The sequence below is a fragment of the Sander lucioperca genome, chromosome 4 (assembly GCF_008315115.2).
Source record: "Sander lucioperca isolate FBNREF2018 chromosome 4, SLUC_FBN_1.2, whole genome shotgun sequence".
Lineage (NCBI taxonomy): Eukaryota > Metazoa > Chordata > Actinopteri > Perciformes > Percidae > Sander > Sander lucioperca.
The window spans coordinates 17853007-17880786 of NC_050176.1; the positions used below are offsets into that span (position 1 = coordinate 17853007).

At 40.5% G+C, this 27780-nt stretch overlaps 1 protein-coding gene across 2 annotated transcripts in view; it reads left to right on the forward strand.

Moving 5' to 3' along the window:
- Window positions 1-27780, forward strand: part of LOC116042940 (voltage-dependent T-type calcium channel subunit alpha-1I-like) — a 284645-nt gene that overhangs the window by 225158 nt on the left and 31707 nt on the right. For both annotated transcript variants that reach the window (XM_036000910.1, XM_036000911.1), the window contains 5 exons: window positions 1042-1175; window positions 8251-8321; window positions 15065-15143; window positions 18284-18405; window positions 22208-22717. In XM_036000910.1, the coding sequence (XP_035856803.1) occupies window positions 1042-1175; window positions 8251-8321; window positions 15065-15143; window positions 18284-18405; window positions 22208-22717 (916 nt within the window). The remainder of the gene's footprint in view (window positions 1-1041; window positions 1176-8250; window positions 8322-15064; window positions 15144-18283; window positions 18406-22207; window positions 22718-27780) is intronic.

Genomic DNA, 27780 nt, shown 5'->3' on the forward strand with positions numbered 1-27780 from the left:
TTTACTATGTCTTTGCATACCAGAAACGTGTCTGACGCTGCTGCTACTAGCCTTGTCTGTACACATGTATGTTTCCCATTGATACAATGAAATAAGCAGTAGTATACTTCATGTTAAACATAAATATATACTGATTTGATTACAGCAAAGACATATAAACATCTTTTCTTATTCTATTTTGCCTGGAAACGCTTCCAACACGCTTGCGTGTCGCGTAAAAAATAGGCGTCGGTCCTATTTCTAGCATGCACACATTTTCTGAGACGTGCATGTGACGTAGGCAGTGTGCAAGCTCTAACCTGTTACCATGGGAGATGAAATAAAAACGGACACGCCACGCAGCTGACACGCTCACGCCACGCAGCCAGTGTGCAGGAGCCCTTAGTGGCAGCAGCCAAGATCACATTCAAACATTTCAACATCCAGCTTGTTGTTTAGCACTGAAATGACAAGACACAAAATAACAAACACAGGAAGTGATGTTTCAGAGGCTGCAGGGTTTGCATAGTATCGAAGTGTTCTTCTAGTATTAACATGAATATTCTTGACAGGAGCAGGCCTTCAGGTAATGGTGAGCTGTTACTAATTATTCTGCCAAGTCAGTCGTGGGAGAATCATTCAAATTATGAACAAAGACAAAGTTAATGTAGAGCATTAATATTCATTGGAAGATTAACATTAACACAGGCCCTGATGTGTGCAGCCATGAAGTCATGAGTCACATGCAGAGCTAAGACTCCATATCCATGCTCATTCTTCTGTTCAGGGCTTATCTTAACATAAATTCTACAGTTTATGGTAGATTGAAAAAAATGTGTGTGTGTGTGTGTGTGTGTGTGTGTGTGTTACTTGCCCTGGGACCTGTCTTTTCCATGTATCCTTCCTTCATAAAGTTCTGGGTAAGTTTAGGTACCAGTTGAAAACAACAAGCAAAGCGAAGAGATAAAGAATATCCATTTTGTAAAAAGCGTGTGTGTGTGTGTGTGTGTGTGTGTGTGTGTGTGTGTGTGTGTGTGTGTGTGTGTGTGTGTGTGTGTGTAGGTGGAACCAGTTGGACCTGGCCATTGTGCTGCTGTCAGTAATGGGCATCACCTTGGAGGAGATTGAGATCAACGCCTCCCTTCCCATCAACCCCACTATCATCAGGATTATGAGGGTACTCAGGATAGCACGAGGTATATACACACACACACACACACACACACACACACACACACACACACACAAATGCACGTGCACATAGACAAATGCAAACATGGTATGCACACACATGTTATCTCATGATATTTTCTGAAATAAGTGCTGTCAAATGAGCATAACTGTAATTGAAACTTTTTTTAATATTAGAGACCTACTTTTTGCCTAATTTGAAAAAATATTTTGAACTTATTTTAGTAAGAGTTTTCTATTCTGCTCTTGTTTTAGTTATCTGTTGATGCTGTTTGCTTTTATTGGTTGTTTTTGATTTGACTATCAAAATGCAATATACAGTATGTAACAGTATTTAGTTAGTTTAAGCCCAATTACCCATTTATCTAAATGCAAAAAAAAACATTCACCACATCAACACTTCTTTCCAGTTGTGTCCCTTATTTGCATTTTGTGACTGTGAGCTCATTTCAACTAACTTTGGGATGAGACAAGGCTCATTGAAACATACACATTAACACACTTTTCATCATTTGCTTCATAAACATAAGCTGTCATTTACAGCCCTATTGTTCTCCCTGAATGAAGGTAAAATCGACATTATATTCCTATATTTCTATCTTTCAGCCTCTCTCCTTCTTATAGTATGACTATCAACACATCCACTCTGATTACAGGAAATTACAGGACTAGCTCTCTGGGCTGCAACATTTCCTCTTAACTTCTCATTGAGGAGGATAGGGACTTCTTACATCACTCTCACTTAATCCTCTCCCTCTTACCATCGCCCTCTGCCCTCCATAACACTGCCCAGTGACCGCTGAGTGGACCCATGGGTGATATGCTAATCAAACAGCAGCCGGTGGTGATTAACAAGCAAGTAGGGTATTTGATAATGAGTGTGAGGGCTACTGCTGACTTTTAGTCTTCCCTCTCCTTTCAAAACATTTCCACTTGGCCTGAATGTTAAACTTATTTGTGTGACTGTGAGAAGGAATATTAAGATGTTGCACCATCATCTACTTCTTTCACATAGCTGAATTTAAATGGAGAGATTCAGCTACACTTGTTGAATATTTTTAAAGTAATAAGCTCTGTTGTAGCTTATTAAAAATGTTCAACAAGTGTAGCTGAATAAAGTTTATTTCACCTGCAGTGTCTTATAATTAATGTGTATTATATTAAGTACATCCATGGTAACCTAGTGTTATTACCAAAGGCAAAGGTCATGTCATTCACTAATGATATTGCACCAAAGATGTCACCAAAAAAGTGTTGCCTGTTTCTAAGTGATGCTGTTTGGAGAGAACAGAGGGAGTGTGGGCTAATGATTTTGAGTTGCTCTTACCATGCACTACCACCACTTTGTCCACTTCCTCTCTTTCTCGCTCTCTCTCTCTCTTTCTTTTTCTCTCTCTCACACACAAATACACACATATACACACACACACACACACACACACACACACACACACACACAATATATAACCACCACCAACCATACTGATAAAAGTCTATCTCCTGGGAGGCTTTATTGTCTGAGAAGCTGTTACCGTTCCCCATCACAATACGGCCATGTTCTTTTTCTCTCTGCTACCGGCCGCATCGCCGGCCATGTTCCTCCATAAATTGGGCCACTGGGGATTGTGTAGGGTCCCTAATGGAGAGTCCTGAACCTATTCCATCTATCGATCGTTCACTTGATTGTTCCCTTTCGGTCTCTGTGGTGTCTTTTATCTTTCTGACCTTTGTTTCACTTTTTCTTACTCTGTAGGTTAGGGATGTAACGGTATGAAAATTTTACCTCACGGTTATAGTTTCCAAAATTATCACGGTTTTCGGTATTATCGCGGTATTTTTAAGTGTGTTCAATATGTTCAGAAAGCACTGATGGGCCTACACAAGCTGAAATAGTTTCAAAAAGTGTAACAGTGTTTATTATATTACAAAAATATAGGCAAAACTTTATCAAATTTGCAACTTTTAACATCAAAGGAACAAGGGTTCAACATGTAAACAGCTTATTTGTCAGGAACATTTACAGTAGTGCAGGTTTAAATTATACACATTACTTAAACACACTGTTTCCACAGCGTGGTAATCCACCGTGATAATAATGATATTTTAAATGAAAAAGGTAATTGTTATCGTCAATATTTTTATCGTGGTTTACCGTTACACCGGTAATCGTTACATCCCTACTGTAGGTTTTGGCATATTGTCATATTGGTGCACCGAAATTTCGACTAATGGCATTTCAGTTTTTGCCGAAAGAGAAAAACATCCGAAGATATATGCCTCTCCGCCCCGCCCCTCAGTGCTCAGATTTCCCTCTCAGTGGCTCTAGCCGTTATCACAGTGCTACCCAGCAAAGGCAGATCATGTCAGCGGTGTTGAATTACTTCAAAGTTTCTGATAAGGACATCAAATTTGCGATCTGCAGTGTTTGTTCAGCAGACATTTCAAGAGGGGGTACGGTGCCGAAGAACTTTTCCACGTCAGGTTTGATACACCACCTGACAACACAACATGCAATTCAATATTCAGAGTACATCAAACAATCTGTTACATTTGATTAGTACAGGACTGAATGAAGAATAATATATTTAAAATTGTGTTTTATATATATATTCAATTTTCAATTCAATTTTATTTATAGTATCAAATCATAACAAGAGATATCTCGAGACACTTTACAGATAGAGTAGGTCTAGACCAAACTCTGTACTTTACGAAGCCCCAACTATTACAGTGGTTGCCTCAAGAGCAAGCATTTAGCAGTAGCTATTGCGACAGTGGCAAGGAAAAACTCCCTTTTTTTGTTAGGAAGAAACCTCGGACAGACCCAGACTCTTGGTAGGCGGTGTCTGACGGCACCAGTTGGGGGAGTGGTGAATGGTGGCAATAATAGTCATAATAAAGATAGTGAAGCAGTGATCACAATGGTAGTCATAGTAGTTCATGTCATAGTAGGGCACAGCAGGGCGTTACGGGGTGTAGTGTGGCACAGCAGCCTGGGTGGACGCGGTTGGACGCGGCAGGACGCAGTCGGACACTGCGGGGAAACGCAGAGCGTAGCAGGGTGTAGTAAGTCCATAGCGTCAGCTGCACCCAGGACCCCGGTGTAGGTGCCACCCAATTCCAAGGCGATGTTCTGGGTGAAGAAGAAGCAAAGGGACTCCGGGGAGAAAACTCCCCAGAGCTAGGTTAGTAACAGGCATTTCTGGGACTAAGATGCACACAAAAGGAGACAAGTGAAAAGAGAGAAGAGGGAGCGGCTCATTGTGTCCTTGGAAGGAGCTTCCCACAGCAGTCTAGAGTTATAATAGCATAACTAAGAGAGGCAGGCTAAAGAGAGGGGCCCTGGACCGGGCTCGTACTCTCCCCTGCCGGAACGGGCTTGTACTTCCTGCCTCCCTCTACTCTACTCTACTATGCTGCAACTCCTCACTCCCTAACTATAAGCTTTATCAAAGATGATGGTTTTCAGTTTATTCTTAAATGTGGCGACGGTGTCAGCCCCCCGAACCCAAGTTGGGAGCTGGTTCCACAGGAGAGGAGCCTGGTAGCTGAAGGCTCTGGCTCCGATTCTACTTTTAGAGACTCTAGGAACCACAAGTAGCTCTGAGTTCTGGGAGCGCAGTGCTCTAGTGGGACAATAAGGTACTAAAAGCTCTTCTATGTATGATGGTGCTTGACCATTTAGTGCTTTGTAGGTCAGGAGAAGGATTTTAAATTCAATCCTGGATTTTACAGGAAGCCAATGCAGAGAAGCTAATACAGGAGAAATGTGATCTCTTTTGTTAGTTCTTGTCAGAACACGTGCTGCAGCATTCTGGATCAGCTGGAGGGTCTTGAGGGACTTATTTGAGCAGCCTGATAGTAAAGAATTACAGTAGTCCAGCCGGGAAGTTACGAATGCATGGACTAGTTTTTCAGCATCGTTTTGAGACAGGATGTTCCTGATTTTGGCAATGTTACGAAGATGGAAAAAGGCTGTTCTTGAGGTTTGTTTTAAGTGGGCGTTAAAGGATAGATCCTGGTCAAAAATGACTCCTAGATTTCTGACAGTAGTGCTGGAGGCCAGGGCAATACCATCTAGGGTAGCTATATATTTAGATAATGAAGTTCGGTGGTGCTTGGGTCCCAGCACAATAACTTCCGTTTTGTTTGAGTTCAACATCAGAAAATTGTGGGTCATCCAGGATTTTATATCTTTAATGCACGCTTGAAGTTTAGCTAACTGACCGCTTTCGTCTGGCTTGATTGACAGATATAATTGGGTGTCGTCTGCGTAACAGTGAAAGTTAATTGAGTGTTTCCTAATAATATTGCCTAGAGGAAGCATATATAAAGAGAATAGAATTGGTCCAAGCACTGAGCCTTGAGGAACGCCATGGCTAACTTTAGCGTATTTGGATGGTTTATCGTTAATATTAACAAATTGGGATCGCTCAGAAAAATAGGACTTAAACCAGCTTAGTGCGATTCCTTTAATGCCAACTAAATGTTCCAGTCTCTGTAAGAGGATGGTATGGTCAATAGTGTCGAATGCAGCACTAAGATCTAATAAGACAAGTACGGAGACAAGTCCTTTGTCAGCAGCAGTTAGAAGGTCGTTAGTGATTTTCACCAGTGCCGTCTCTGTGCTATGATGCATTCTAAATCCTGACTGAAAGTCTTCAAATAGACTATTTCTATGCAGAAAGTCACACAATTGATTAGCGACTACCTTCTCAAGGATTTTGGAGAGAAACGGGAGGTTAGATATAGGTCTATAGTTGGCTAAGACCTCAGGGTCGAGGGTGGGTTTTTTCAGAATAGGTTTTATCACAGCTACTTTAAAAGACTGCGGTACGTGACCCGTTAATAAGGACATATTGATCGTATCTAGTAATGTGGTGTTGACCACGGGTAGTGCTTCTTTAAGTAGCTTCGTTGGAATGGGGTCTAAGAGACAGGTAGTTGGCTTAGCTGAAGAGACCCTTAACATTAATTGTTGGAGGTCTAAAGGATAAAAGCCGTCTAAATAAGTATCAGGTCTTATCGTTCTCTCTAGCCCTCCTGCGCCCAATGGTGAGTCGTTGGAAGCTGTGGGCAGAAGGTGATGAATTTTTTCTCTAATTGTTATAATTTTATCATTAAAAAAGGTCATGAAGTCATCACTGCTCAGAGCTATAGGAATAGATGGCTCAATAGAGCTGTGACTATCTGTCAGCCTGGCTACAGTGCTGAAAAGAAACCTTGGGTTGTTCTTATTTTCTTCTATTAGTGTTGAGTAATAGTCTGATCTGGCATTTCTGAGGGCCCTCCTATAATTTTTTAGACTATCTTGCCAATCCACACGAGATTCTTCCAGTTTGGTGGAACGCCATTTACTTTCAAGTTTTCGTGAGATTTGTTTTAATTTGCGAGTTTGGGAGTTATACCAAGGTGCTAGTTTCCTTTCCTTCATCATCTTCTTTTTGAGAGGAGCAACCGAGTCTAAAGTAGTCCGTAGGCAGGCCGTAGCAGCGTCTACAAAGTTATCAAGTTGGGAGGGACTAGAGTTAACATAACAGTCCTCTGTTATATTAAGGCATGACATTGAGTTAAGTGCTGTTGGAATAGCTTCCTTAAATTTAGCTATAGCACTGTCAGATAAGCATCTAGTGTAGAAACTTTTATTTAATTTCGTATAGTCTGGTAGTAGGAATTCGAAAGTTATTAAAAAATGGTCTGATAATAAAGGATTCTGCGGAAATACTATTAAATCGTCAATTTTGATGCCATATTCTAGCACAAGGTCGAGGGTGTGGTTAAAACAGTGCGTGGCCTTATGCACCCTCTGACTGAAACCAATAGAATCTAGCAGTGAATTGAAAGCAGTACTAAGGCTATTGCTCTCAATGTCCACATGGATATTAAAATCACCTACAATAAGTACTTTGTCTGATTGAAGGACTACGCATGATAAAAACTCTGAGAATTCAGATAAAAACTCAGAATATGGACCTGGTGCTCGGTAAACAACAACGAATATAATTGGCTGTACTGTTTTCCATGTTGGGTGTTGAAGATTAAGAACAAGGCTTTCAAACGAGTTATAATTTAGTTTAGGTTTAGGATTAATTAACAGGCTCGAGTCAAATATGGCTGCAACTCCCCCTCCTCGGCCTGAGCCTCGTGGAATTTGGGTATTATTATGACTGGGAGGAGTGGCTTCGTTTAAACTAACATATTCGTCATGGCCCAGCCAGGTTTCGGTGAGGCAGAATAAATCAATGTGGTTATCTGATATCAATTCGTTTACCAATAATGCTTTCGATGACAGAGATCTAATATTTAATAGTCCACATTTGATTTTCCTATTCTGTTCTATCGTTGCAGTGGTTGTTTTAATTCCAATTAGGTTGTTTAGTATAGCACCTCTTTTGTTAGCGTTTGGTTTAAACGGTCTCAGTCGGGGGACAGACACGGTGGTTATGGGATTATGAATGGGTGATTGCTCTGAAGGGAGCACAGAGGGGCGTGTAGCGCTGTATCTCTGATTATTGACTTTGGGAGAGTGTGTCTGGTCAGTGTGCTTGTGGGAGTGTTTACGGGATGTAAACAGTCAATCAGAGGTCTGGGTATGCAGGGCGTGGTGCAAATTTCCACGTAGCATCTGGCTTCCGCGTGTATTGGGATGAATCCCATCCCTGCTGAACAGGGAGCCACGTTCCCAAAACAGATTGAAGTTATATGTTATATGTTATATATATATTGTCAAATTTTGCTGTGTTACTTTCAATAAAAGTGTGATCATTTTATTGGTTTGTAGTTTTTCAATTCAGATTCATTCAATTCATGAAATCAATTAAAAAGTATAATTAATATTTATATATATATATATATATTATATAATAATTAATAAAAAAAAAATAAAAATAAATATTTTAAAATGGGTTTAAAAAATAAGTCGGTTTCGGTTTTCAGCCCGGTGCATTCTGAATTTTCGGTTTCGGCCCAGAATTTTCATTTCACTCAAAACTCATGTCAAAAAGCAACACACATGCATGCAGACATACACGGTTTGTGCGGATGCTATAGCTGTCTCACCCTGATGTGATCTCTCCCCAGTGTTGAAGTTGTTGAAAATGGCAACTGGGATGAGAGCTCTGCTAGACACAGTGGTCCAGGCTCTGCCTCAGGTATGTGTCATCACACACACACACACACACACACACACACACACACACACACACACACACAAAGTCCCTCGGCTTATCACAAGGACACCCAGGAGTTAATTAACATTTGTGCAATGATAAACGATCAGCATTGATAGAATCTCCCTGAGAATTATGACTTTCAGGAAGTTGGGTTATTACTAAATGTTTGCCCCAAATGTTACAACACCTTGTTAACTTTCCACTGTTCCTCTCATTTATTTGGGAGATATAAAGGCCTCTGTGGCATTAATTTAAGATGTATCATTCCCACTGCTGCTAAAAAGACAAGAGCAGCTAAAAAGTTCCGCTCCCTTGGGACTTTTTGTTCTTCAGCCTTGGCTCAGCTTAACATATATTAAAGTCTTTGGTCATCCTAGAATTTCTGGAATACTCGAGTAATTTTGAGAGCAGTATTTCAGACAGGAAATTACATAGTATTTTTGTTATGCAATATAACAACTGTCTTGTGAACTGAAGTAAATGTTGTGTTAAATGTTTTACACACAAGTCTCATTTCCATCCTTCTACTTTTCTTGTGTTTTCTTTCTTTTAAGTCTCCCTCTCTGTGTTCTGATTGCCTCTGCAGCCAGACAGCTTTCCATAAATATGACCTGTTGCTCTGTCCCAGACTCCCATGGACTGTATATAAAGATGGACGGCGCATCTCCACTTCCTCCCACTGTACAAAAATGAAGCCAAAATATCCCGGATGCAGGTGCTGCCATCTTGCGCTGGTGACATAATTTGGAGCCAGAGTATGTCCACAAGGTCTTTGGTGTTTTTTGCACCCAACGTCTCCTCCCAGGCAGCGCTGCAATGGTTATGTTTAAGGTTAGGGTTAGCTGCCTGGAAGGCGCCGTTGGAGGCAACAAACACCATCGAGCATGTGCACAAGTGATCAGGGTTGGAGCCACGTTATTGAGGTCCCGCCCATTCACCCGCCGGACTCAATCACCATTCAATCACAGTTGTCAATCATGACGTTACACCCCCTTTTTTATAGCATCAAATAACTAATTATAAATCAAACTTATCAGAAAAATGAACACTTGAACAAACATCAGCGTGATAAGAACTATCTAAAATGACAGAAACCATCGTTGGGGGGGGGAAATGTATTTGACGTGTACTTTGATTTTTTTTATTTTGGCCCACGTCAGATCAATCAAGCTGTTTTGGCTTCCCTTTTGGGGGGCTGTCATGTCGTCCCATCTTTATTTACAGTCTATGCTCTGTCCCCGTCTGGGCTTCACTTTGTCTTTGTCTGCCTCCATCAGTTCAGTTATTAATTAGTTGTGTTTCCTACGCCTGAAGCAGAAACTGTATTTAATGATAAAGACAGATTAAGAAAAGACCAGTTAGTGGCAGAAAGGATTTTTGTCAGATAAATGATGATGTATCTTTGGCACATTTGGCTTAAACAAACTAATCATAAGTGGCTTTCGATGTTAATCTGTCCAGTGCAGCCTATCAGAGATGACATACCCTTTTGCATTAATATGTACAAATGGTGGTGCTTTTTGTCAGTGCTTAAAGGACAATGCTGGCAATTGTTTAGCTATTGTCACAAAATCCCATTCAAAAGCCCATTTGTTCCCACTGAAAACATTATTTTTTAAGAAAAGCACACAAATATAAAAGAAGCTCAATCATTTCCTAAAACATCAAGGCACTGTTGTTGCAAATGTCACTTAAACATGAGTAAAACATGTTCTCGTTGGTCCGCTTGAAAACAGGGGTCTCGCTTCGCTTCCAAGTGAACTAGAGTTCGGCTCACTTCAGTTGAGGACGCGAACCGACCCAAATACAGGAAGTGGACCAAAAACGATGAAAGGAATGATAACTTTCAGATTCACAAGCTGTTCTGTGCACACATCGCTGTCAGCTGCTCACATTATTCGCCTTCTTCTACAATATAAGAAACACTAAAGCGGAACCAGTAAACCCAAGACGTTATAAATTTGGTGTTGCTCCATTATTTCTGAGACCAGAAGTGTCGGCGAGTTTCGGATATTTTGTCCAATAAACAAGCAGCCGTTTCGATCGCGTGACATTTGTTTACAGTGTTTGGGGCGTTTGACAAAGTGCAGTGTGAAAGCAAAGCGAACCAAATGAAAAATGTTGCAACTTCACCCCCGAATCGCCGAACTATAGGTATGAAAGCGCCCTTACACTTCACAGAGGCATAAGCTTTATCAGGTTTTGGCTACACAGACAAATCTGTTAGTATAAAAGATTTGTTGGTTTTGGTTTGTAGATTGGTTGAAAATGTAAAAAAAAATGTTGAATGTAACCACACTTTTCCTATAAAATATTTATTTGTGCCAGTTGATTAGTAAGTTATGTGGTGTAACTATTTCCTGACAATCAAGAGTTTATCCTGCACTTCTGTGCAGCATCTCTGCTGGTTACCTGGTAACCGCACTGTGACAACAAGTCCCGGGGAAGAATGAATATGAACAGCAATGTACAGCGCAGAGTCTGAGAACAGAAACATAAATGTATTAACACAAAGACAGTAACTGTACATACCATAGACCCTAATGGATCTGGACCGGCTGCTCTCTGTAAAACAGCTTTTTTATTAAAGGCATTTATAAAGGACTGAGTCTGTGTACAGCTAGAAGTTTTTTTTTTTGTTCTGCTGCCTTATCAATGCTCTGACCGGAGCCCTCTGGGAGGATTTCTATACACACACCGATATATATTTTAACACAAGGCTCACACACTGAGGTAGAATTGCAGTCACAGAAATCAACCCCGCTTCAGTTGTGGCTCAAATCAATAGTGCCTTTTTCCATCCACTTTAACTTGTTTTCATTCTGGTCCCTGCTCTCTCATTTGGACAGATTTTATCAGTTTTGTTGGTCTTGTTTTTGCGGTGAAAGCTTAGACCACGAAAAAATACACATCAAGCTACAATAAGAGTGTGTCACTGGAGGTATAGTGTTGTGAACATTAGCACACATGTAGGCGTATAGATACATACTGAATGTTTTTAAAGGGTAGGTTCACTGATTTTACTCCTAACCATATATAGAAATATTCTCTTTCTCATAATTTACAGTTATGCAAAACCTCATTTATAGCTTTGCTTCTTTAAAGACTTCATATTCTGCTCGGTTAGTTGGGCAAAAGGCCTTCAGGAACCATGATACATATTCTTTTTGAAAACAAGGAAAGAAGGATCAGATTTGACTTTATTGGTATTTTATCAACGTTTTCTTTCGGCTACACCCCCAAGTAAAGCCGCTACTGGTTAAAAAAACAAATATATTAACTTCCAAAGAAAGCAGGATCACTTTCAAATGACTGATATGCAGCATAGACTTTATTATATGAGCTGACTTTTTCAAGGAAATAAAGCCACTGCAGCTTATTAGCAAGCATGCATTATTACCGTTTTACAGAAGAAAATAGACATATATAAATGGTATTACTGTGAGCGTCCCACTTTTGGAAATTAGATCAGCCATAAAGGTGTAAACAATTACTCAGTGGGCTGTGACTAAGTCCAGTGAAAAGCTGTCACATAATGTATCCCATTGGTAAGGCTTTGCTATGTACAATTATAAATGAAAAGAAAAATGTGTACCCACTCTGTCGTTCTCTGGGACATGTTTTCATGCTAATTGATTGTGTTTGTAGCTTGAAAGAAGCTAGCGCGGACCGCTGATTAGCTTACAACGCTAGTATTCGGGGCACAGGGAAAGTAAAAATAAATCGCTATTTTGTAACACTAAAAAGGCTCAAAATATCACCAAACTTCAACAGTAGCATAATGAGGGTCCCTACATGTTAACCGAAGCATTGAGAACTTTGTAAGTGTACAGACAGTTTATTGAACAAAGAGCTGCGGGAGCTCAGTGAAAGGGCTACGAGAGAGAGAGCTATGCCGCAACAGAGCCTCGTACTTCGGGAAACCAGTCATGACTTACAGCTGGCGATGCAAACTAAAATCAAAAGCAATTTGCTCAATATATCTGAAATAATCGCACCGATAAAACATAACTTGTCTAGTTTACTTATTCAGTGGATAACTGTCCATCTGGTCCCTCTGGTCTGGGTCGCCGTCCCCAGTTTATTTTCGGGACATGGAAAAAAGTTTCAAGTACAGCCCTGTTTATCAGAGAGAGGAAATCTTCAGACTGTACAAAACACTGCGTCTCTTGGGTGTCGCTACGCAACAGGTCCCACTCCGTGCAACACAGACACTCCTGTTCGGTGGCCATAGCTTCACCATGTCCGCAGGTACACCACCAGTATCCCGAAGTACGAGGCTGTGTTGTGGCATAGCTCTCTCTCTCTCTCTCGTAGCCCTTTCACGGAGCTCCCGCAGCTCTTTGTTCAATAAACTGTCTGTACACTTACAAAGTTCTCTATGCTTCGGTTAACATGTAGGGACCCTCATTATGCTACCGTTGAAGTTTGGTGATATTTTGAGCCTTTTTAGTGGTACAATATAGCGATTTATTTTTACTTTCCCTGTGCCCCGAATTCTAACGTTGTAAGGTAATCAGCGGTCCGCGCTAGCTTCTTTCAAGCTACAAACACAATCAATTAGCATGAAAACATGTCCCAGAGAACGACAGAGTGGGTACACATCCGTTATTAACCCCTAGGTTCGTTTTGCGCCGAAATTGTCCTTTAACACTGTGGTTTACCCATGGTCACCAGAACTTTTTCTACTAAAGTATTTATATTGTATTTCCTTAAATTGGTTGCTTGTATAATACAGTATGAGGATCTTCTTTCACCCCAGATGTTGGTGTTGATGTTGGTATTGTTCCTTTACTGGAGTTTGAGGTGGGTGTAATGATCTTCTGTGAAAAAATCACATGTTGCACCATGGAACAAATAACTGAGTCAAGGTTCCATTAGTCTAAATACAGAAAAGAACATGTTCATATTAAAAGTTTGAAGCAGGTTTGTTCACTATGAAAACCAAAGGTATAAATACAGTTGTAATGCTGCCACAGCATCCAACAATCTGTTTCTCCTACCACAGCATCCCCATCCCTGCGCCCTGGGCTTTCACTCTCTGCTCGAGGGATCCAAAGACATCAGATAGGCTTACATTACATGCTGCAAACTGCTTCAGGCCAAGTCATTGCTTAAAATATCTGCCAGGAAACATTGACATGCACAACCGGGGAGAGAAACAAAGCTATCCTCGGGCTTTGCCTTAGCCAAAATTCCCCATTTCACCCTCCCGCATTATTTCCTCTCTTTTTTCTATGAACCCTCTTCTCCAAAAAAAATATGTCTTGTATGTCTTATTCTTTGCCAAATCACTCTCTCAGTTAGATTGCCTATATAATGGAATTCTACAGTCATGTATCCAAAAGCACCTCATTGCTAGACTGGGTAAACCCAGCCCGATCTGCCGGCGATTTGATTTTGCCCTGCAGCTCAGGCCGGAAACCTCTACGTTTATCTATCCTGCTTCCGTTACAATTTTGCGGGGTCCAATCACCAACTGGCTTATCCACCTGGCGCGCTATTGACGGGTTTAACACAATGGCAATAGAGAAGCGATCAAGCAGCTTCTTGTTTACATTCGGCCACCGAAGCGTAGCAAGCCCTTGATACCACTGTCACTGCTACGTCATCCACATCGTTGGTCTGATTGGTTGAAGGACTATCCAATTGCGTACAGAGTCATTTGAACTATGCCCGTTGATCACGCCTCTTGTGCAGTAGAAAATACAGAGCAGACTCCCCAGACTAATGTTCAATCTTAAAGGATTGAGTTTCTCTCATTCTCTCTCATCTCATTGCCTCCCTGTGAGGTGACTTAGCTAAAGGATATTCTGCTTATAGTACCTGCTATTGCACCCCGAGGAGTCCTTTATCTATTTGCATTGCATACGTATTACTATCTGGGAACGTTTTCTTTACACGGATGGATTCATGCCTATTAAGAAGTCAGGTAGTAAAATGCTCCGTGTGTGTGTGTGTGTGTGTGTGTGTGTGTGTGTGTGTGTGTCTGTCTGTGTGTCTGTGTGTCTGTGTTAGTTACAGTAACCTTCAGTTTTGCTGTTTGCAACTACAAGTATTTCTTATTGAATAAAATGTTTGCAGGATGCTGGATGTGCCTGTTTAGTTTTATGACCTTTGTGCCCTACAAAAAACTTTCAAAACCCAATGCAACATTTTTAAAAATGCATAAGCATCTATCACGAAATAAGCATTACAGGAAAAGCTAAGGCTTTCAGTCCAGAATCTTCTCCATTCAGCTTGGTGGGCAACACAGGTTGAGATTTATTTATCTATCTATCTGACACACCATACATTATTTAGCAGCTTCACTGGTTGTGGTTTGTAACATCTTCAATGAAAGTTTCCTCTTATCTCCAAATGATGACTATAGTGTGTTGTTTTTGTATCGGAATGAAAATAATCTAAGTCATCTATACTCAGATTACCGTAAAATTTCATAAAGGGTGTTGGCAAAAATATTGGTTGTGTCATTAGTCAGATCATGTTGACTGAACCTGAGAGTGTTATATGGTGTAGTTGCAAAACACTTTGTGTACTATTTAAGTGACACTTTAAACTTACTGTGGCAGTAAAGGAATGGTTGAACCACTGAATCAGTATGTACAAAACCTGACCCACTATACCCAACCATAGGGGTACACCTGATTTAATATACTAAACACATCTATATGTGTTACTTCTGTTAATATAACGTGTGAATGTTCCTTTTTGTGTGACAGGTAGGGAACCTTGGTCTGCTCTTCATGTTGCTGTTTTTCATCTACGCAGCCCTGGGAGTGGAGCTGTTTGGAGAGCTGGGTAAGTCTTCTCTGCCACCAACTTAAAGGTGTAGTAAGTGATTATGCAAAGATTGTTGATATTTGAACTCAAGCAAAGATCCTCTATAAATTAAAGATAGCGTAATTCCAGCAGCGCCAATGGTATGAAACAGTACACACTTCCCGTCTCCTAAAGGGGCGTGGCCTCATTTGAACGTGTAGTGAGCGTCGTGTGGATAGATGAAAAGTTATCTGTGAATAATTTATTAATATGTTCTTTTGCTAACATTAGATATATTTACACAGCTATAAGAGTTTAGCATCACAGAGATTAGTTTAGTTAGGGCGTTCACGAATGTTAGCTGGCGTTAGCTTCTCTGTGTAGACAGATCTCGGGAGAGTTTGGTCCTGAGACAGAAACAGGTCTCAAACAAAGTTAATTTTCTCCTGATGTGTCTGTCTGAAAAATGCCATTTTAGTGTCAGAATCTTCTGGAGATATGTGACTTGTGAAAAATGCCTAAAAATGACTATGGGGCGAAAGAAATGGTCATAATCTGTGTTCACTTCTCCCATTGGAATCAATAGACATGGACCTGCTGCTAGGCTCCTAAAGAGGCGTGGCAGTGGTGGAGCCCACGTGACACAGATACAGGAAACTCCTCTTAGGGCCAGATGTACTAACGCTTTTGCGCCCACTTCAGGCGCGTATTTGTTTCGCAACGTGCGCGTAAAAGCATGGCGAGGTATGTACAAACAGGCCGCACTGAGGTAAAAGCGCAGACTGCCTGTCGCGGGAACTGAAAATGGCGAATTGCGCTTTTCCGTGTCATGCATATGCATTCATGGGAGGGTGAAGGGGAAACACCGCCCATGAAAGCGCGCCTCTATTTTGCGGTGAAAAATCTCCACCTCTTAAAAGCAGGTGTAAACCAGCCACAAGAGGTTTTCCTCGCATATGCCTCCTGGTGAAATGGCAGCAGTAATCCGAGCAAGACGAAGACATAGGCCAAGGAGACAAGCTGAAAAGATTTTTGCCACAAGGATCACACTTTTTCAGTTGAGTGAACACGACATCATTAAGCGTTACAGATTAAGCAGCCATGCAATATTACAGTTACTGGAAGAAATCAAAGATGACATTGAATCTCCGACTCAGCGTTCACATTCCATTCCAGCAGCTGTTAAACTCCTCGCTACATTACAAATATTGGCATCAGGATCATTTCAAACAGTCATAGCATCAGCAGTGGGAATATTGCAGTCTGCACTCAGCCATATCATAACACAAGTACTTAACTCTTTGCTACAGTGCACTAGTCGATACATACATTTCCCCACCACTAATGCCGAACTAACACGCATCAAGCAGGATTTCTTTGCCATCGGCCATCCCACCTACCATCAACTGTCCCTGCCTGATTGGCTGGAACAGTATTTTGCGGCTTGTGCACTGCTTTGCTTGTTTTCCATTTACACCAGATTTTTTTTTTCAGCGCACACAGAAAATAAAAGATATTCGCTGAATTTGACAAAAAGTGAATTGGATTAACATCACTTACTATACATCTAAAGCTAATCAAGTGACCAAAACATAAAAAAAAAAAAAACTGTACCCAAAACAAGATTGTCACCTATTATCACAACACCATGTGGCATCATCAGCGTTGTGTTTGTTCAATAGCCATTAGGGCTGCCCTTCTGCCAGGCTACACACTGATGTGTCTAAATTGGAAATTATTTTTCCAGTTTTTTTGACTGGACCAATAAAGGAAAGTTCTCCACAGTATCATTTTGTAGAAATTGTGTCCACTGCCACAACGTTCCCAACGTTAATTGCTTGTCCCTTTTCTTTATGACTAACCTTATCTCAAGATTTGTAGTCATTTCTAAAAATCGCACATCCTGGACAAAAACCTGCTGTCAGGCAAACAAACAGATAATGGATATTTAAAATGTGTCCAACTATATGCTGTAAAAATGAAGAAAAGGACCTTGAGTCAAAAAGCAGCCAATGTGAAATTACAGTCAATCAGCCAAACAATTAAGTCTTAATTAGACGCCGGAATGAAAGTGACTTACAAATAATTGTGTTTAATGTGTGTGTGTTTTTGTATTAGAAGGATAAACCCCTTGAGATGAATCATCTCAATTTCGAGGGTGTCCTTAAGACAAATACACAGACAAAATACAAAATACTTTCACACATTCACACAGCACTCCCAAGCCTAACTATTCCAACACCAACTGACTCCCCCCAATAAAAATACAAAATATATACAGTGCTCAGCATAAATGAGTACACCCATGCTAAAATTGACTAAAAAGAGGAATAAAAAAATCATCTTTTTGAAATTGATCTTAATGCCTTAATTAAAAAAATGAGGAAAAATCCAACCTTTAAGGACACCTTAAAGTTCTTGTTTAAAATACAGTGGGTATAAGTGAGTACACCCCTATGTTAAATTCCCATAGAGGCAGGCAGATTTTTATTTTTAAAGGCCAGTTATTTCATGGATTCATTCATTGATTTGAAATATTTCTTCTGTCTTCTGAAATCTTTGTCTATTTTGACTCTGATGCACTATTAAAGACATGTACATATGTGTTCTTCAGTCCTTTGTTCATCTACGTTAATTTATTTCATGGATCCAGGATACTATGCATCCTGATAAAGTTCCCTTGGCCTTTGGAATTAAAATAGCCCCACATCATCACATACCCTTCACCATACCTAGAGATTGGCATATTGACATAAAATCATCTCTCAATGCAAATCAAACCAGCTATTAGACTAACCGACATAAAAACATGCCAATCTCTAGGTATGGTGAAGGGTATGTGATGATGTGGGGCTATTTTAATGTTTCACAAAACTCCTACTCAAAAAGCAATCTTAAAAAATTTCATTTCAGACATTTATTTACTATTTTTATTATATCTAACCTAAGACTTAAACTCATTTCAAGCACCAAAGTAATTCGTACAACACGTCATAAGTTAACAGACACAAAGATACAACACAGTTAAAGATACACACAAACTGTTTTGACCAAAGAAACCGACTTAAAGTTGTGATCTCGCAGAAAAACCTTCACAAAAGTGTAATGTTACAAAGGTTTCACTCTCTACACCCTTTCTTTCCCTCCTCTTTTTCTTTTCCCGTCATATCTTCTCTCAGTGTGTAACGCTGACTACCCCTGCGAAGGAATGAGCCGACACGCCACCTTTGAAAACTTCGGAATGGCCTTCCTCACGCTCTTCCAGGTTTCCACGGGTGACAACTGGAACGGCATCATGAAGGTACTTCAGTTTACAGCTGCATTAGTTCAGTGACTTGTTCAAATCGCACTTATCTCTTGACATTTGTCATTTGGATTGGGCTATGTAATCAACTAAGCTGATCGGTTTTCACTTTCCTCAGCGTCACCTCATCTCCTGCAGTAGAGCCAGCAGTGGTGGAATGTAACTAAGTACATTTACTCAAGTACTGTACTTAAGTACAAACTTGAGGTACTTGTACTTTACTTAAGTCTCTTCTTTTCATGCCACTGTACTTCTACTCCGCTACATTTCAGAGGGAAATATTGTACTTTTTAATCCACAACGTTAATCTGACATCTTTAGTTACTAGTTACTTTACAAATGTAAGATTTCTGCACACAAAACACATGTAGTTTACATAATACAATGTTTTATTATGAAGTAAACTACCCAACAATTTACAGGCCTGCAAGTACAGCTAAAATGATTAGACCATTAAGCACTTAGTTGATTGACAGAACTGTTTTGATCGTTTCCAGTTTCTAAAATGTCAGGATTTTGCCTTTAAGTACATTTTCCTGATGATACGTATAGTAACATTTTCAATGCAGGACTTTTATTTGTAACAGAGTACTTTTACAGTGTGGTATTAGTACTTTTACTTAAAGTGTTCATATTATGCTTATTTTCAGGTTCATAATTGTATTTAGATGGTAAGTCCCTTTGGGGTGGACTTTGGGCTTTTTCACTTTGTAAACCTATAACGTGCACAAAGAAGATATATAACACAATAAAGGAAAGGAAAAAGCCAAAAAGCATAATATGAGCACTTTAATTTAGGGCTGGGCGATATGGAGTAAATCAAATATCATGATATTTTTGACCAAACACCTCGATGTCGATATTGCAACGATGTTGTAAGGTTGACAATTGGTGCTTTCACAAAATATCTTCCACATTTAGATTTTAGATAAATAACCATCATAATGTGGATATAATGACTAAGTGGTTAAAGGCAAATAATAGAACAGCTAGAACCGTCTGGTAAATTCAGAAAATGACACCACTTTACTGTAATGCAGCCTTTGAAACCAGGAAAAGACTAAACTTGCCATGTAACGATATTACAATTCTTCAAAATCTAAGACGATATCTAGTCACATATCACGATATCGATATAATATTGAAATATTGCCCAGCCCTACTTTAAGTAATTCATCTGAATACTTCTTCCACCACTGAGAGACAGCACAAGTTTTGTTAGATGAGGGTCAATCAGAAAGCGGGCAGAGATACGTACGTACAATATTTGTTGAGCTGCCCAAACCTATTTCACACCAATCTCAGTCGAGAAGCAGACTAGTTATTGAAGGGCTTCAGTTCAGATCCCTGGAAATTTTAGGTTGGGGGAAATGATTGAGTATTGAGCAGCACATCCTTTAGCAAAGATGCTGTTAGAAAAGTAAATGTGCACTCAACAAGGATGAATAATGTTTAAAATTCACACAGTTTGATCCTCCTCTTCATTTCCTCATCCATCACCTCAATCAAGTCTCACTCTCTAATCAAAACCAAGTACCTTGAGCTCTTAAAATGTTATCACAGCTCATATCCGGGAAATAGTAAATCAGTGCTGATTAGGCTCTCAGAGAGATTGACTGACTGTAAATGAAAGGCCTAAATTTGTCAGGCCTTGAGCTTTCATCAAGCCGGATTGTGAAAGTTTGATGTGCTCTGTGAAGACATTACACATTGCTTAAATGGTGTTCTGAATAAGTCTCTTTTATTGAACATAAAGGCTTTACTTCATCAGCTTGTTTTCCTTAAAATAATATTCAGATTCTTAAAAAACAAACACACTTGTACATGTGAACGGACTGAGATGTAATCATTACTTTCTTTTACTCTTGTATTATTTCTAAAACAATAAGATTATTAGTTGATTAATCGCAGGACAGATTGTAATGTGAAACCAATGAGAAGATTGACTGTTTGTTTTTTTTTATCTCAGTTCAGCCTGTTCTCATTCTCATTCATATAGCTAAATTTAACCGTAATGTCTGCTGAAACGACCGGCAGCCCGCAGTGCTCTGTACCCGACTCAAAGTCACCTATTCTTGGGTTAACTGAACCACTAACTGCCGCTGATACGATGGAGCACCATGCAGAGCACCGCAGCCGGCGTCGCAGAGCTCTAGAGCGGCCAAACACATCTACTAACTGCTGCTGATGCGACCGAGCTGTGACGGAGGTCTGTAGCCGGCATCACGAAGCTCTGTAGCGGCTTAAAACACTCTGCGTCATGGAGCTCGTAGCCGGCCACTGTAGCCGGCGTCACGTGACCAGCCGGCGGTCTCCTAGTTACTTAGGATATCTTATGTTTTGATGTGCATACATTTTGAGTATTTTGAGCTTGAGTTTTAGTCCTGGCTCACTATCACACTGTTGTTTACTGGGACACTTGAATAGAATGGCGCCATCGCGATTGTTATTAGTAACACCTGTGCTTTCCCTACTAAGACAAGTCAAAATGTCCGTGGTGAAAAAGGCCTATTGTATTGTAAACTGAATATCTATGGACTTTTAGTTGGATCAAACAATAAATGTGAACATGTGTCATGGCTGCCAATGGGAAAATTCCAATGTTCATTTTTCAATATTTTCTGTCATTTCATGAACCAAATGATTAATCCTTTAATCTGAAAAATAACTGACATATTGAAGGTACCCGGTGGAGTTAGGGTTAGGGTTAGTAGTGCTATGGAGCAATGTGCTTACGAGTGAGTCCCTCTTTTGTTTGTATCAAGCAATGATATGACGCACCCATGTGATGTGTGACGCCATTCCTGTCACCAGTTTGAGTAGTTATTTCACTCATCTACAGGTGGCAGTAACATGAAAAGAAACGTAGCAATGCGCCAACAAAGGCAGGGAAGGAGACGGCCACAACAGTCTCAACTTAACTGTAAATTCTTCTTCAACTAACGGACCTTCTCTTGTACTTCCCTCCACCTTTCCCTCCTGTTTCCTCTTTCTGTTCTTCTCACTGTAAAGTATAACATAAAGTCCTTCTAGCCAAGAAAAACACTTTCACACACTCGTTCATTCCCACACTCGTTCATTCCCACCGCCACAAACATGATTTGCTCATAGCACCTGAGAAGCCCCGTGGTGAGGATCACAGAGTAACAACGGGGCTTTTCAGGTGTTGCGCTAATCACTCTGCCCAAGTAGCAGAAGTAGCAGTGCTTTGCCTTCTGAGAATATAGTTCCCAGTATGTATACGGTTAGAAGATGGCTGTGTCGCATGTGACCTTGTTGTTTGTACATGCTGTCTATACAAATCACAACATGTAAATAGGAAAAAACGATACACAAGCACTGAACTGCCCGGGAGTGTGTGTAATAGCTGAATGTTTCCTGCCACAACAAAGCACTCCCTATGTCTCGCTCGTCTCTTTTCATTCTGTCTTTCTCTGTGAAATAAAGCTGGATTCAAGTGCGGTCGGAAATGTCGAGATCTATTAACGATCTGACAGAAAACAGTAATTGTGAAACATAAAGCTTACTTGTGCTTCATTGGGGGGTCAAATAACACAACAATACGTCACACAAACAGGCCGTTTGTTAAGTAACACTCCCACTGCCGCACAACCCTGCGGCAAATTGCCGGATTGCTTTTTTTTTTGGTCTGAACATTTTAGCTTAAGACGATTTTCTGTCATGACAGACAATACATTTTGTCTCTGAAAGAATCTGAAATCTTACTATTCTTCCTACTGTCCATTCCCTTTTCCCCTTCCTCACCCCTAAACTCTCTCAATACCCCACCGCCCACCAGGACACACTGAGGGAGTGCCCGCCGGGTTTTCCGGCCACCGACTACGGCTGCCACGCCGGACTACAGTTCATCTCCCCAATGTATTTCGTGTCCTTCGTGCTCACGGCTCAGTTTGTCCTGATCAACGTGGTGGTGGCCGTGCTCATGAAGCATCTGGACGACTCAAATAAGGAGGCGCAGGAGGATGCCGAGATGGACGCCGAGCTGGAGCTGGAGCTGGCTCAAGGAGGCCTCTGCTGCATGATGGGGGGCATCGGCACCATCGCCGGGGCCACCGGGGCCGCTGCCACCGGGGCCGCTGCCACCGGTGCCGCTGCTAGCGGGTCGGGCGTGGACGGAGGAGCTTTTGGTGTAATCACAGCGGGGACAGTCAGCGGTCCCAGTGTCGGGGTGATGGTGCCACTACGAGACGGGGGAGGAGGAGGAGGAGGAGGAGGAGGAGGAGGCGGCGGCGGTGCGGGTCATGAGGGACACACACACCATCGATGTCGTCTCTACTCTCCTGCTCAGGTAGGTGGACTTCCAGACATTCAAGAACTGGAATCAGAATCAGAAAAGGTTTTATTGTCACAATAAGTACACTTATGTGGAATTTGCCTTGGTGAAAGGTGCATACATAAACAAACAAACAAACATTAATATGAAATAAACTATAAATACAGAAAAACAAATATATACAAACAAAATAACTGCATAAAAAAGAGGCTGGATGGGTTGAGTGCAGAATTTGCAAAGAATAAATAGTATGTGTAACAGGCAGATGTAAATTCTAGAATAAAGGCTAATGCAAAGTGTAGTGACTAAGATGGGGGGGGGGGGGTCTGGGGCCTTGTTGGTGAGGCTGACTGCAGAGGGGAAGAAACCCATTTCGACACCCGGGTTGCAGCCTGATTTCTACTTTTAACAATGCACGTAAGAGTTGGCCAATATAGGCTAGCGCTCTCGGGTTTGGACGGCAACATGCAAATATCTTTTAGAAAAACAAAATGTTTTATGCAAACCCCCGTTACTTCCCCTAATCATTATTTGAATTGGTATTTCAAACTAATTACCTATCAATTTCATTTTTCAACTCATACTTTTATGTTTGCGTTTATTAAGCATTTGTTTGTGCCAGTAATTAACAGATCATGATCATCTCAGTGGACATCTCTCCCAGACCGCTACATTTTCAAACCAAAATGTAGCCCGCTGTTAACCAGGACGATGAAGCAAATCTTGGCCTGCAAATCACAAAACCAGTTCTTATAGGGCTATCAACAGTTGCCTGCATTCATGTGAATACATCAGTTAGCAAGCAATAATATTCCAAATATACTAGTTTCCTTTTTAAGACTGATGAATGATGCCCAAGGGGAAACCTGGACATTGGAGCACACTGATTGATCCACTTTTAATTGTGTCTGTTTGCGCAATTAAAGGCTGCAAATCAATCACTCAAGTCCCTTTTTCCCCTCGGAAGTTTACTGAGAGGCACTTAATTTAGCTGCAAGCTGCTGGAAGATGCACGGAGATCCCTGTTCCCAGCATTTAAAAATGTCGTATGCTATACTGGAACTTGCGGTTACTTCCCACGCCATGGCCAGTTCCCGCCAGCAGCTATCGTGTGGGATCATTATTGATGAGCTGATAGGCTCTGAGACTGCGGAACTCCTAACCGCATACTCCCTGCAGCATCATTCAGATAGCTCTGCCGAGCGCATGAGTCATCAGTCATTGAAAACATCCCATTCAACAAAATAATCACAAGATCCCCAATCTAATCACTGACTGCACCGATGCATTTTATGAGTTACAGTGTGGTGATACTTCAGTGATAGTCGCAGCCTCAGAGGTGTTGGTTTGTCCCTCAAGAGTTTGATCCAATGTAACAGCAGACACTGCTGCAGAGCATGTGGAATCTAGAAAATGCAGCTACTGAGTGCTCAATCAATCAACCAGTAAGGCAATCGACGGAAAATGAATCAACTATTTTGATTTATGCCAAATATTTAATGCTTTTTGGGTTACACTTTACTTGAAGGTATCTACATAAGAGTGACATGAACGTGTCAACAAACAAACATTATAAACAAGTCATAAACGTTTATGACGTAACGCTTATTTTAGTAAGTGTCATTTGTTTTTTGTCATGACAGGTTATGGTTAGAGTTAGGGTTAGAGTTCATGTGTCAGGACAGTGTCATGAACACATGACAGTGTCATCTCACTGTTATGTAGATACCTTCAAGTAAAGTGTTACCGTTTTTTGCTTCTCAAATGGAGATTGATGTTTAGATCTTTGTTCGTTTTTTGTTTTTTTACATCGGTTCAGAAAACAACAAGCAATTCGCAGACAACTTCCAGATTTCTGATTGCCGTTTTCTTATAGACTAAACAAGTAATTGATTAATGAAAATAATAATCAAGAGATTTGCCGACAAAGAAAATAATCATTAGTTGCAGCCCTACTGAAACATCTGTCCTCATGTAAGAACCACTCAAAAAAGAACAGATGTGTTCTTAAGTTGCATGTATGAGTGATTTAAGAGAATTCATGGCATTCACCAATTTTCTCATATTTACTATTTTCTCCTAGGTACAAACATTAGTTGTAGCCTGACTCTTGATGATAAGGCCTTAAGCTGAATGACTTTGAGTTTAAAAAGCCTTTGTAATAAAAATCAACTGAATTAAAATAGATAAATAAATGTAATGCTAAATTAATATTATTATTATATTAATATTAGTATTTTTTTTTATTTGATTGATTAATGTTGGTAATTTATAGACTGAAGTTTAGTAGATGGGATTATATAGCAATTTAGGGGCGTTGATTATGTAAATCCCTCGAGCATGCACTTCCTCATGAAGAAGTGGCATTCATGAGGTTGGAACAGGTTAATTATGACAAGTTTATGCCGTTAAGAGAGTTTAAAGAATCCAGCTTGAAAAATGAACAAGCCACACAGAAAAAAAGTAAGAGAGGTTTAGGATAAGAATACAAAATATTTGTGTGTGAGACTCAATGTGTAAACAGGCTGTGGATCTATTAGGATGCTAAACCAAACAACACATTATTGGCATGTTTACCCCGGTTGTTTCAAGGCTTCATTAACTTCATCTACAGCAACCGTTGGTGCTGCACATCCAGACAGACTCTTAGGGACTCCACAGCATCTGGAGTTATCCTTATTCATGAAATACTGCTGCCTTACTTGTGCAAATGCAAGGTGTTGATGACATTTACACACATGCATTCAGCCCAGACATGATAAAGCCACGCACACACATGCAAAGATATTAAACTGTCACTGTCTCCACCATTCTAAAAATACCATGAGTGGGGGCCGTGGTCGTGGTGGCTCTCATTCTTCAGCTCCCTGATTGCTGCATGCTCAAACGGCAAGTCAGTACAAGCTGCATCTGTAATCACACTCACATAAAATTCTAGCACCTGCAGATGAGAACAGGTATTTTCTGATGTACGCTTGCTGAGGCAGAAAGAAGGAAACAAGTAAATAAAACAACAAAGGCAGGAACAAAGGGGAGGGTGTGGGGGAAACAAGAACAATAACGAAATGGAGAGAGGGAAAAATAGAACAAATTTTAATTAGAAAACTATTGTTCGTAAAAAAAAAAAAAAAACAGAAGGAGAGAATGAAAGTGAGTAGTTGGTACTTTGGAAAGCAAGTGACTTGTTTGCTGTAGCAAGTGGCTGAATGAATGAGTGACTAAGTGTTTGACTCATTGAACGACCGACTGTCTTGATGCAACTTACTGACTGATGTGGGAAGTGACTAAAGGTGTGTGTTGCAGTGCACCAAGCGAGTCTACGGTGGAGTGTTTACTCCTATAACTTTAATGTGTTTGGGCAGTTGACAGCAGTGCCAAGTAAACATTCAAGATGGCTGATTAGAAATGACCCCATAAACACAAACACTGATTAGTGGAAGTAGATGGAGCTTGCTGTTGGCATCTGATTGCCAGCTGTAGCCGACCTTATACCAAAAGAGCCATAACAACAAAGAGGCAGTCTGGACTAATGCTCATGTGATATTATTTCTTAATGGGGTCTGATGTTTTCAGCAGACAAAGTTAATTTGTCATTAAAGCTGTTAAAGCTGGAAACAGACCTTTATAATAGAAACATATGAAGACAAGAAACCCCCAAACATACCCCTTATTTTGTATTCCACATTCTATGTATTCTATATTTTGTTCTGTAAATGATGTACATTACTCTGCACTTCTGGTTAGATGCTAAACTGAATTTTGCTGTCTCAGTACCTACACACTGTGCAATGACAATACATTTGAATCTAATCAAATCTAAACCATTACCATTAACGGTAACACTTTACTTGAAGGTATCTATACTCTGCGAAAAAAGAAACGTCCTCTCACTTTCAACTGCTTTTATTTTCAGCCAACTTAACATGCATAAAACTTTGTATGAACATAACAAAATTCAACTACTAAGAACCAAACTGAACAACGTTTCACAGACATGTGACTAACAGAAATGGAAAAATGTGTCCCTGAACAAAGGATGGTAAAAATCAAAAGTTGCAGAACGTTACAGGGAAGACATCCTCCTCCATCATGTGGTACCCTTCCTGCAGGCCCATCCTGACATGACCCTCCAGCATGATAATACCACCAGCCATACCGCTCGTTCTGTGCGCACTTTCCTGCAAGATAACCATAACTTGTCATGACAAAAACCGAATGACACTTACTAAAAGAAGTGTTATGTCATAAACGTTCTAAATGGAACATTGACATATCATTGCCTTCTACGTTGATGTCTTCTTGGGAAACAGCTACCTATTTACACATTCAACAGATATGAAGCAACATTAGCATTCATTTTGAGACGTGTCTGTGTCCACCTGATGAATGTAATGGTGCTTTCCATTTGTACTCAAAGGTTGGAATTTCCGAGGTCAAAGTCAGAAACATGCCCCCCACTGACCTCGGATTTCCGAGCTCGGAAGTCGGACAACCTCTGAGTACCCCAAGCTCAAAATCCAACATGGCTGCCCCGTGCATCAACAGTAGTGAAAGCTGCAGTAACATACAGTTATTAGCACTTCTGTCTTATTTGTGTCTCACTAAATCAGCCGTACACTCAGCCCTGTCCAACTTCTCACCGTGGACACGTTGCTGCGCTGTTTGTGTGCACAAAAAAAACAGCGTAATGCGTTGTTATCAACTGGTATTGCTAACAATGGCTAACCTGGCTAGAGCTATCCCCACAATAAAAAATGTTTTTTGGTCTGCACCAACTCCTCTGAGAAATATTGGGCTCATTAGCTGCTAAATTCTCCACTATGTTAACCAGCAAGTCGATTCGGCAGGTATCGGAGCTCTTTCACTGAAAACAGATTCCTACTGAAGCTGAAAACCACTTGATAAGAGCAGGTAACAAGTTGTGGGTTGGAAAAAAAACAAAATAATGAGCTTAAAACCGCCAAAATGCCCCGTAGAGCTGTGAGGAACTGCAGAGAATTCTCTGTGGTTTCCTCACTATTAGCAACCGCTTTCACATTACATGCAGTCATTTGGCCCACTCGTAATATATGAATACT